We start from the raw sequence: 12,280 nt of genomic DNA on the forward strand, positions 1-12,280 counted from the left end.
GATCTAGAATCTAGATCTAGATCTAGAAATCTAGATCTAGATCTAGTCTAGTCAGTGAAGTTGTACGTTTGTTGGTTGACTAGATCTAGATTTAGATCTAGATTCTATATCTACTAGATCTAGATTCTAGATCTAGATTAGATCTAAAGTCTTAGTCTTAGTGATGTAATATGGCATTCCTGATTCGGGTTCGTGGTCACGGGAGATCTTGCCTATAGGCACTTTTCGGAAGAAGTGGTCCCAGCCTAACTCCATAGAAATGGGCGGGCGCTTTTTCGGTAGTTCCCACCCCTCAATAGTTATTGCCGGTTTTGGCCCCAACAAGAGTGGGGGGAAGGTTCTTCAGGGGGGGCTGGCATGCCCCCCTGAATTAAACCATAATTTGATGTTTTGCAGTTGTTAGGTTTGATATATCTTAGCTCGTCTCGCATCAAACATCAAATTAACCCTGACTAGATCTAGATCTATAATCTAGATCTAGATCTAGATCTAATCTAGATATATAGATCTAGATCTAGATCTAGAAGCGCCCAGCGTTTCACCGGAAGTAACCCGCCAAAAAATGCCCTGCCGCCACGGCCGATCGTTTGTAAACATGGGGATCAGCTGAGGTACGGGAGATGTATACCTGCTACAGAAAAATGACCATTTACGGCTCAACAGATGATAAAAGGCATATATATATATATAACATATATAAAACCATAGATTCTATATTTCTTTAAATCAAAGCTGATAGAATATGAGCCTATTTAGAGCCATTCAAAAATGATACGCTATCAAATAAATATACAAACAAAGCGCAAAACGCGATGATAAACTCAACAATTAGAGTACATGATCAGCACGGCGGAACAAGTGAATATAGCGTGTAGTCGCTCAGCTGGTCCGCGTCACTTTATCGATTGATATCTTGGCCAAGAGACACTCTACGAGGTCAAGAATTTAATTGCAAAGTAGTCATTGGTCACTATTTTTATAACTTTGTCCTGTAATTTACTACATCATTTTCCTTATGTATTATATATAAGAAATACTGGAATTTTCCATTGAAAAGGGTCAGCATATATAGCCCTTTATATAGGGCCTGCGCGCTTCCCGCTCGAAGTAGGTCAGCCCTATATATATGGGCCTGCGCGCTTCCAGGGTTAAGGGGGGTGGGAACTACAGAAAAAGCGCCTAGAACTAGAAATTTATAAATCTAGATCTAGGCCTATTGTAGAATCTACACCGGAAACAAAAAAACGAAAGTCGTGGGGGGTTCAGGGGATGGCAGCCCCCTGCAAGAAGGGGGGGGGGGGGGGACAAAAGTAATGGCTTGTGACAGTTTTTATTGCCAACATTGTTCTCAGCACTCTGAAAACTTTAAATTTGTGCCGGGAAATAGTCTAAAATGGGCTTGGACCTATTATTCTATAAATTTCCGACTCAGTCAGCTTAAATTTTACTCGGCTTCCGATTTTGTGGACAGTGGAGTCCACTTATAACGAGTCCTGAAACAACGAGAAGTCTGTTATAAAGACACTGGTCTAAAACCCCGTTTTTTTTCCTTCTTTATCTTTGTAAATAAAATACTGCTATTGCGCAATCAGACCGTCACGCGAGTCGTTTATAACGGAATATTGCTGCTGCTGTGCACAACGCACAGACCAATTAAACCTATAAAACCTTGCCAGTTGAGAAAGTTGTCGGTGATCCAGCGAAACAAGGAATGGGAGAGCCCACGCGAACCAACAATGAAGGTCGGAGCGAATGAGTGGGGAGGGTGTGGCATGCGCAGACACAAGCAGAACGCATCATCACGTGATAGGCCAGCCCAGTCTAGATTATCTAGGCATACCGTGCCTCTCACTTCTCTGATGCGGGATGGAGAGGTCACAATGCTGTGATAGATGGAGCGAATGTATGACGTGCGCAAGCAGACGCAACGCACCACAGTGTGTGGTGGGGTGGGGGACAACACAGCGGGCGAGTTAGCCTAGAGCCAGAGCCCCTTCTTTCTGATCGCCAAGGCCGATTTGTCAACATTGCTAGTACTAGAGAAAGAAACCTGATTCGATTTTTGATCAAGTAAGACCTTGAGATCATGTTGAACAAATCATCATCAGGGGAAATGCAAAAAGGAATAAACAGAACGCCAAATCATAAATTAGGCCTACTTTACTATTTCCCTTGAATTTATTACTGGATCCCTTGTAACGAGAATCCTGCTATAACGGACATTTCGCACCGGTCCCCTCCCTCTCGTTATAACAGGATTCCACTGTATAATTTTCTAGTCTATGGAGTTAGGCGGGGACCACTTCTCCCGAAGAGTGCCTTGCTTAGTGTAGGTTTTAAAAAACCCAGATAAAAATGAAGAAAAGTACTTCTTACTAAGCAGACCTGCCATTTATCCCGATTTAATCCAATGGGGGTAAAAATGTCAGTTTCTTCAATTTTCACGCCTGATCACAGAATGCTGATTAGAGACACCCGTCTAGAAAACTTTCTGGGAAGATTTAAAAAGTTGTTTCGTCTCTTGTGTGTGTGTGTGTTTAAATGCGCACATCATACCACAGTTGTACTTGTTAATTTTAAGTGTTTCATACTACACACAGAGCTGAAGACTTGTGCTGCCTTGCCAGTGTTATTTTTATCATAATATTTTTTTTAAGCAACTTTTTAAGGCTTTGATTAATTATATTGATTATTATAAACATTCAACTGATTGAAATCCATTAAATTGGATAAGATTGAAATTTTTGTTTAAACTGAATTTAGCAAGTGGTATGTTAACATATTTGCACTAAGGTTGTTAATAGATTTTACAACATCAATTGTTTTTTAAAATTATTTTGTCTTTCAGGCACATGAACTGTGTGAAGCATGCTGCCAATAAGAATTATTGAGCGACCCTGATTTGGAGATTCTGGGATATTCTTGAATAAAGCAAAATGAACCTCTGTCGATGCTGCAAAACATCTCACAGAGGCCTTAGGTTTATGCACTCTCAACCTGGGAATGCAGATGATGTGAAGAACAAATTATCCTGTGAAGTTCTTGCAGGTCAGTATTATGATGTCTCTTGTGGAATTTTTAAAAATAAATTCTGTATTATTGAGCTTTTATCTTGTTTAAGAATCAATGTGAGAACTGCTTGGACACGTAGACAAGACGGTACGTCTGGTGTAATGGTTAAACTCACGATTCGCTATTGCATACTGAAGACTCGAGTTCAACTCCCGAATGGGGAATTTTAAAATTGGGCACCTCTGTCTGCTTGTTGGAATGATGGACATCCCACTCAGCCCAGGTTCACCCTGCTGCCAGGACAATTAGGGTCAAAGCGTCCTTCCCCCAGAACGAAGTAAATTTAGTCCATGGCTGTGTCGATCTACTCTCAGGAAGTCAGGAAACTGCATAACAAAGAAAGTGTTGGATTGAAATCCAAAGAGTAAAAGGTGAAGACCGCGTGGAACCTGGAGAAGAATCACAGAAATTGATGTCCAGAAAAGTGGGAAGACATGGAATGAAATCAAAAGGCTAGCCAAGGATAGAGAAAGGTGGAAACCATTTGTCCGTGGCCTATGCCCTGGTGCAGGGTGAGAAAGGCTTTTCCCCTAGTGCTTAATGACAATTGCAGTGCAGCCTCTGTATAGCGACCTTCGGTATAACGACCTCTGTGCAGGTCCCGAATTTTTCTTTAAATATCATTAGTAGTTTTTGGGTTGCCTCTCTATCACAACATTTTTTTCTGGTCCCCACTTTATGTCATTATAGTATTATAGAGAGGCTGCACTGTATTTTGTGTGTGTTTTTCTGTACTGTACTCAAGCCGACGAATAGACAAAATTTTGATTTTTAAACTAAATTTTTTGCAACTTTCAGCGTTAGGTGACACCAGCCTTAGCTGGTTCGATGACTTGACTGCAGCCCACATTGACGCTCAGGCCACAAGGAAGGATGCCGAGCGTCAGGTTCAAGATGAGTCAGAATTCTGGTCACCGTGTCCAAGGGGAGGTGTTTTCTCGGTGGCTGGTTCGTATCTTGTTGTATGTCATTGAAACATGGACATTTCTTTGAGCTCTATAAATCTGATTGAATGTAAGTTTGGAGAATTTTAGAAATATTAATTACTTTTTTATAAAATTCCTGAATATCATGTGAATCTTTTTTGGTTTAAAAAAGAAACATTTTATTATAACTGTCAAATCTTGTTCTTTTTTGCAGTGGTTATAATGTTGTAACTTGTGATAATTGTTCTAATGTTATCTTCTCTTCTTTTTTTTTTTTTTTTTTTTTTGTAGTTGAAAAACTTTTGAATTTTTCATTGAGTGGAAAGTAGGAAAAGCAGCACTGCTTTTATAAAATGAATTAGTTTACCATTGGGCACAATTAACACAACCATAGAAACTTCATAATCATGGATAGCTTATACAATTAATTTGCTGTTCCCAACTGATATCTCTTTAATTTTTTTGTTATATATTCGATTTACCTGAATCATGGATGTGTCGAATACTTGTCGAATATTTGATCTGTGCGCGACTATAAATGTAGTTGGCTGAGCTTTGCACACATGCAGGCCAGTGTAGAAAAGTGATTTTTTTTGGCACTCATCATATCTGCTAGTCTTTAGTTTGTTTGTTTGGGGGTTTTTTAGGTTATTTTTGTAGCCGAACTTTTTGTTATAGGTTTTTGAAATTGTTGTACAAAATTTAGGACTTTGTTTTTAGAGAACTTTCCGTTTTTTGTTTGTTTCTCTCTTTGTTCAAAGTTCTTGCTTGTTGAGTTCATTCCTGTGGACATTCAACTTTGCTGCGTATGTTTTTATCCTTGGGTTTTGTTTGGACTAACCTGCTTGGTGCACACATCATTGTTTCTGGACCGTGGGTGGTTGGCGGGTGCTCTGGTGTGGAAGAACTTCTTTCCTATTAAACAACTATCGCCTTTATCTCCCCTCCTTCTATTTTGTGTTTGTTACTCTCTTGTAACACCTCTAATCTTCGGCACTTTAAATATGACCGTATTGTGTTGTTTCAAGTGCCATAACACTCGTACTAAAACTAAAACTGTTTCTGGATTCCACCATGATTTCTTGTCTCTCTGTCAGTTCCCAACAAGAACAGAAACGGAGACATGACCCCCATGACAGCTTTGCTATCTACCTCGGGGAATACCTCCAATATTTTGCTCAATGCGTAAGTCAAGTTGTACCTGCATTTCTTCCCTTCTCGTAAACACTAGGGTGTGTACACATGTCTTGTGGGTGGTTGGCGGGTGCTCTGGTGTGGTTTGCTCCTTCTTTCCTATCAAACATCTATCGTCCTTATCTCCCCTCCTTCTGTTTTGTATTTGTTATTCTCTTGTATCACCTCTAATCTTCGGCACTTATATGACCGTATTGTGTTGCAAGTGCCGTAAAACTCGTACTAAAACTAAAAAACACATGCATTGGTTTAGAGAAAAGACTTTCCTCCCATGGTGTACTAAGATGATACAGTACTTTGAGTATATCTCAGATGAACACTGCCACAAGCCGACAAAACGCCTTTTTTTTTTGTTCCCGGCAGTTTTGAGAAAAAGAGGGTTTTTTTTGTCAGGGTAACCATTGAAAAATAGCGTTCTTCCAAAATTTGAACTCAAATTTATTTTTTAAAAATAGTTACAGTTTCACTTTGCTTTTCTTTCCCACAAGTAGGGTAACTGACCCAGGCTTTTGATTAAGCAACTAAAAATTTTGGCACCAAAATGCAAAAAATATGTCGTTTTGTCAGCTTTCGACAGAACAGAGGTTAGACATCAGATTTTTCCTTGGCATAATATTAGTTTTCCCCCTCTGGCCATCCCATTAGCGAACAGGGTTTTCTGTGTTTCACTCCCTGAGAGTACTTTCATTGATGAGAAACTTTTGTGATATGAGAAAACTTTCCTCAATTTTTTCTTCTGACTACTTTTCTCTACTGTAGAATTATTGCTTATTGCTTGCCATTTTAACTCTGTATTTTATGGTCTTACTCTTACCAAAGTTCTTTTCTTGATTCTCACTTTTATCCTTGAATACTGTTGTGTGGGATAGAGTGCAATCTATTATTATTATTATCATCATCACTGACACTTACATGTTTTGCAGGTCCCCTTTATTATTATTATTATTATTATTATTATTATTATTATTATTATTATTATCATCATTGACAGGTCCCCTTTTACTTTTGTTATTATTATTATTATCACTGACAGGTTCCCTTCGTTATTATTATTATTATTATTATTATTATTATTATTATTATTATTATCATTATTATTGTTGTTATCATCATCACTGACACGTGACGTGTTTTTCAGGTCCCCGTCGATGCAAAGTCCCATGAACGGCTTGAAGTGTGACCAGTCAGCTATTTCCTGGACCAGCGCCATGGCCACGCCCCTTGACCCTTCCTCCGCCTTTGCTTCATTTTCAGAAAGCAAGGATGAAAACTTTGCCTTTGGGGGTCAGTTCCTTTGTTGCTTCTTCTTACCTTTGGTTGGCGGGTGCTCTGGTGTGGTTTGCTTCTTCTTTCCTATCAAACATCTATCGTCCTTATCTTCCCTCCTTCTTTTTTATGTTTGTTCCTCTCTTGTAACCTCTAATCTTCTGGCGCTCATATGACCTTATGCAGTTGCGAGCGCCGTAAAACCTCTACAAAAAAAAAAAAGATCTTTAAAGTGGGTGGTTTGTGGGTGCTCTGGTGTGGTTTGCTTCTTCTCTCCTGTCAAAGACCCTCCGCGACATTTTGGAGAGAGCCTCGAAGCATCGATGGACATGTCTGGAGTGCAGGGATGTTCTTTCCGGAACAATGAATCCTGTCAAACATCTATCGTCTTTATCTCCCCTTCTTTTTGTGTTTGTTACCCTCTTTTAGCACCTCAAATCTTCGGCACTTATATGACCTTATTGTGTTGCAAGTGCCGTTAAACACTTACTTAAACTAAAAAAGCTTCAAAAAAGACATACGGCCTAGATATTCAGACTCATGCCCGTAATCTTAGGCGGTAGTGAAAAAGTTAACATAGACCAAAGAATTTACTATTATTGCATGGTTTCATTTTGTGGTTTTTTTATTTTCTCACACCAGAAATGGATGAAGGCAACATCACAATCACTGAACAGTCAGCGACTGAGGCTGGCAAATTGAAGGTACTTGAACTCTCCTCCCTGTATGCTTCTCCACTAATTGTCTCTGAGAAATTGTGCTCTCAGACTTCAGTGCTTTGAATGTGTCCTTGAGCTCTGCTTATTTGAACTTTGTATCTTTCAATGATGCCCCTTTTTTTTCCGAAGTTAATAGTTTGACGAAGAAAAAGGATTTTGCTGAGCTGAAAACGAGACCGATGCGGGAAAGTTGTATGTTGAAGAAGATTATACTTTTGACATTTGTTGAGTTTTATATCTTAACTAACCTTTTTTTTATATTTTGAACTTTTAAAATTGAAGGTGGATATTCGGTTTCATCGCTCAGACAAACCAATTTCTTCCCCAGCCCTTCAGTCGCCAGCTGTTCTCCCCGGGGCAAACGTCCTTGAACGACGACAGCCTCAGCGAGATGTTCAATGCTGATGCCGCGACCTCTGATATGACTGTTGAGCTGGAGAGCACGCTGATGAGCGAGGGGGAGCTGCCTTGTACGGCTGACAACACCTTGACCTCTAATCCTGAGAGTGCAGAGAAAGTAAATGAGGACGGAAGAAAAATGAAGAAATCTTGGCCACATGGGTCGGGATCTGTGGTGACAGTTGGTGACCATACAGAAAATAGACAAGGAGTGAAGCTTGCTTGTTTAAAAGAACCAAGTCATTCCAATGGTGATCTCAAAGGCTCACGTTTTCCAGCTCATGAATTGAGCAGTGAATCGGGTAAAAAAGGTTCATCTATTCGAGATGATGCAGGAAGAGGAAGTCGGGAGAAAGGCTTGACTGTACTTGATAATTCTGATGTAGGAGGAGATTGTTCTATAGCTGTATCTGACAGGTCAGGTCTGTCGGAAGAAAATTTTCAAGACTTTCAAACCCCGCATGAGGTCGAGAATGAAAGAGTGAAAGATAAAGATCGCAGTGTAGAAGATGAAAGACGCTCGAGTCACATAGACGAGTTGTTGTCAATGGTGTTCTGTAGTCAGGAGAGTTCTCCTGCAGAAGCCGGTACAAAGGACGGAGGGCAAGTTACGCAGATGCATGTAGAGGAAAATACAAAGTGTGAAGTGTCGGGAGTTGGTGAGAGGTGCTCTGGTAACAAAGATCGGAGAGCCGAGGTACAGGCTTTGAATTTACCGAGAGACTCCTTAGGTGTAAATACTCTATTCGATGGTACGAGGAAGAATTCTGATTTAGGAGATGTTGATCAAACTACGCCAGTGAGAAAGGTTGGTCTCGGAAATGTACAAAGTTTTGTTGGTGAAAGCTGTGATCCAGGAAAAGGTTGCTCAAATTTGGAACATTCCCTTGTTCCTATGACTGATCTAGGTAAAAGATTATCAAATGGCCTCGATGAGGGGTCAAAAACTCCACAGTCAATTCTGAAAAACCCTAAGACCCCAAAGTTGTCAACCAGGAAAAAAGTGCGCTTCTCCACCGAGGATATGGGACCAGGAGATGTAGAAAATACAGCTGGAGGTAATCTAAGCACGGTAGAAGGGCTAGATATGACAGTGAGTGACAACGAACATCTGAAGGAACTGAGTGACAGCGGACGTCTGAAGAAACTGAGTAACAGCAAGAGGGAATTCCTTATGGGTGAGCAGCTACCCCCTAGTGAGATAACGGAAGACGCTCCTGAGCTCAATGAACTCGGGGATGCTGTTTTAGCTGATTTGTCTCTCTCGATGTTTGAAGCAGACGACGGAGGTGAACATGAAAGTGTGTGGGAGGAAGAGGAGCCGTTGTTGAGTTCTCAGGTGGAGGGACTTGCCGATAGAGTCAGTGGGCTCTATGAAGAGGGTGACGCGGAAATGTCTCACGAGGAAGTGGACGATGCGGAGTCCGGTCTTGCTGCTGTGGGATGTGAAACAGACGGCTTCGGTCCGGATGATTCTTTCGAAGTTCTGGCGTCAAGTTTCTGTAGCCAGGTGTTGCTGAGTTCTCAGGTAGACGACAGAGCTGACAGACACAGGGCGGTGCAGGAGGAAGTGCGCGACCCTTGTCTCGCGGAGAAAGTGTTGAGAGTTGATGTACCTCACAGGAAGAATAGTTCAGAAAGTTCAGAAAGTTTTTTTAAGGAGGACGATTTAGTAAAGTGTTCTGAGGTGAAGTGTGGCACAGAAAATAAACAGGCTACTGTTATGGTATCAGAGAATAAGAAGGCTGGTACAATGAATGGTTTCAGAACTCTAGACTGTGACTTTGAAGAGGATGATGAAAGTTTATGTTTGGCTGTGGCTTTGGCCGAGAATCAGCAAATTTGTGATAAGGAGAAAGCATCTCCTGATGTTGACGGCAACAGTGTCTGTGTTGATGGGGGAAGCAGTGATGAAGACAAAGGCGGATTGGTCAAGGGTGTTGTTGACAGCAAGAGCGGTGTACCTTCTCGCACTATTGATGAACAGAAGACGAAAGAGTGTTCCCGAACTGTGGGCTGTACAGAGGATCAAAACTGTCCGTTGTCCAAAACCTCGATGGCAACGGTGGCTACATCAACTTCGGGTCCAGTCACCACAGTCCCGTGTGCCTCACGCGGTGAACACACTCTGACAGCTTCGTCTTCGTCATCCTTATCTGCTGCGTCACGTGTATCCCCTGCCGTCACCACTCAGTCACTTCAGACTCCGCAGTCGGCGAGACCTCTCCTTTCATCAGCGACTTCTTCTTCGTCATCCTTATCTACCATGTCACGTGTATCTCCGACTGTCACCGTTCAGTCACTGAAGACTCTGCAATCGCCGAGACCTCTGCTTTCATCAGCAGCTTCTTCTTCGTCATCTTCATCTTCTGTAGTAACTCCCTCGTCTTCCCGACCCTCTCCGTCTTTGGCCAAACCCTTGCTGAGTCTCCTGACCAGCAAACGGAAAAAGTTTGTGTACCCGACCCAACGCGCAGAAGAGGAGACCCCCGAGATGCGACTGTCCAAACTGCTGAACGCGGCCTTGTCTTCCAAACTACCATCTCTCCAAGCTACAGTACCGCACACGGGGAAAGTGAACTCGAATATAATGCATTCGCCGAAACTATCAGAAACTCCCACTTCCTCCAAGGCTGTAAGACTTCAGTGTGTAGCGGAGCAGCCATCGGTGAGACAGGCGGCCATCACCCCAGCCTACCACTCTGCTGTAGACTGTCAACAAAAAGCTGTCAGCCCCAAGAATCCTCCACATCAACCTGCAATGTCAAAAAAAGGAAAGAAGGATCTCCTCGGTAAGTTGTTTCTGAAATAATTATTTGTGAGACAGCTTGGTGAAATCAGGCGCTCATCAAAATAATCAAAGTGAAGAAACTGACATTTTTCCGCACGTTTGTGAATTTTTATCAAAAATTCGTTTTTTGGCTAAACACTTTTTTTGCCCTCTTAATAACATATTTCTGTGTTTATTATACTGAAAAACGTTGATTAAAGGCACACAACATGTAAATTTTCAGTTTTCACGAACTCTCAAGCGAAGGAATTAACTATTCTTTAGCAGCCATTTTCTCACCAATTTTACCTCTTAAATCTGGTGACCTCCACTTCCTTCATTCGCAAATATCTCGACTTGTATTCAAGATTAACGAACATTATTTTCATCAAAAGCAAGACAAATAAACACGCGTTAGGGTGATACCAGTAATGCTGCACGCCCAAAAACTGACGAGAGCCTGATTCCATCATGTGGTGACACATTTTGTTTTTCCTCTCTGTATGCTTCCCAGAGAGTTGAGGTTGTTTCCGAATGCTCTCACGTCTGCTGGAGTAATATAATATATGTGAGGCATCGTGATGAAATCACTCGTCCAAATAATGAAATCAAAGAATTCAGCATTTTTTGGCATATGGGTCTTTTTTTTTTTTTAAATTTAAAAAAAAAATTTTTTTTGCTCAACACCTTTTATGTCCTTTTAAAAACACACTTTTGTGTGGATTTTACTGAAAAACTTAAAGGCATAAAAAATGTAAATTTTCAGTTTTCAAAGACTCTCAGGCTATGGAAGTTACCAAACTTCGTCAGCCATTTTTTCGCTTATTTTACCTCTGAAACCAGGTGACCCTCACCTCCTTAAATTGCAAATATTTTGACCTCTATTCTACATTGATGGGATTATTTTCTCCAAAAGAAAGGGAACTTATTCCACTTATTCTTTAACCAGTTTTCCTCTTCATTACTGTCTCAAAGTAATTATGTGGGTGGTTGGTGGGTGCTCTGGTGTGATTTGCTCTTTGTTTCCTATCAAACGTTTTATCCTCCTTCTCCTTTTCTTTGGATGTCACTCTCTAGTAACACCTCTAATCCTCAGCACTTAGATATGATCTATTTGTGTTGCAAGTGCAGTATTCTTTCAAAAACTAAAACCCTCAAACCAGAGTAATTGTGATTTTTGTCTGTCTGTCCTCAGGATTCGCCAGGTTCTCAGATGTGTTTTGTGATGAGGCCGTGGAGGAAAAGCCGCCGGAGACAACGACGAAGGGTGCAGCAAATGTTCTCTGGGCTCAAGAAATGTCTGAAGGGAGAAAGGACAATGCTGTTCGTTCTGTGGAAAGAAGAGACTTGAATGTTGGGACTGTGGAATCTGTAACGATGCCTGAAGCTGAACGTACTTCGGCTGGAGAACTAACAGTTCGGCTCTGTGATAAAGTAGTAACGTGTAAACTTGGAAACAACAACTCTAATTATAGATCAGACTCTTCTGATACTCAAAATGCGGTAGATAAACGCAGTAATCATCACCACGCTGATGCAGCCGCGGCACGTGTAGAGGATTTTATTGAGACAGCGCGCGGCACCGGTGACAGTCCTACGACGACGCCTGAAGACGCGGATGAATTCATGTTCTCCTCTCAAATGTGGCGAGCCACCGAGTTTTCTCAGATTGAGTCCTCACAGACGCACGCTGAGGACGGATCGACGAAAGTCATGGCCTCAGATAGTGATTGCATGCTCACAGCTGCTGCACATATGTCAGAGGACTCTTTACAGGGAGAAGAAGATACCACAATGTCAGATACACATAGTGTGGAGAATTGTATTCGTTCTGATGGTCACAGAAATGTAACAGCTTCTGCTGATCAACGTAGTACAGGCAAATCGGAGAAATCTTTCCCTCGGGCTGCCACGTCTGGGTTCTGTAGACCAAC

General features: G+C 41.5%; 1 protein-coding gene across 1 annotated transcript; it reads left to right on the forward strand.

The window, feature by feature from the left end:
• The first annotated feature begins 2,854 nt into the window (after positions 1-2,854).
• Positions 2,855-12,198, forward strand: LOC106012622 (serine-rich adhesin for platelets). The gene is made up of 8 exons (XM_013086099.2): positions 2,855-3,048; positions 3,871-4,020; positions 5,096-5,183; positions 6,331-6,476; positions 7,101-7,162; positions 7,506-10,368; positions 11,542-12,072; positions 12,191-12,198. Exons 1-8 carry the CDS (start codon positions 2,937-2,939, stop codon positions 12,196-12,198), a joined length of 3,960 nt encoding a protein of 1,319 aa, XP_012941553.1. The 5' UTR covers positions 2,855-2,936.
• The last annotated feature ends 82 nt before the right edge of the window (positions 12,199-12,280 follow it).

The sequence above is a fragment of the Aplysia californica genome, unplaced genomic scaffold, assembly GCF_000002075.1.
Source record: "Aplysia californica isolate F4 #8 unplaced genomic scaffold, AplCal3.0 scaffold00436, whole genome shotgun sequence".
Lineage (NCBI taxonomy): Eukaryota > Metazoa > Mollusca > Gastropoda > Aplysiida > Aplysiidae > Aplysia > Aplysia californica.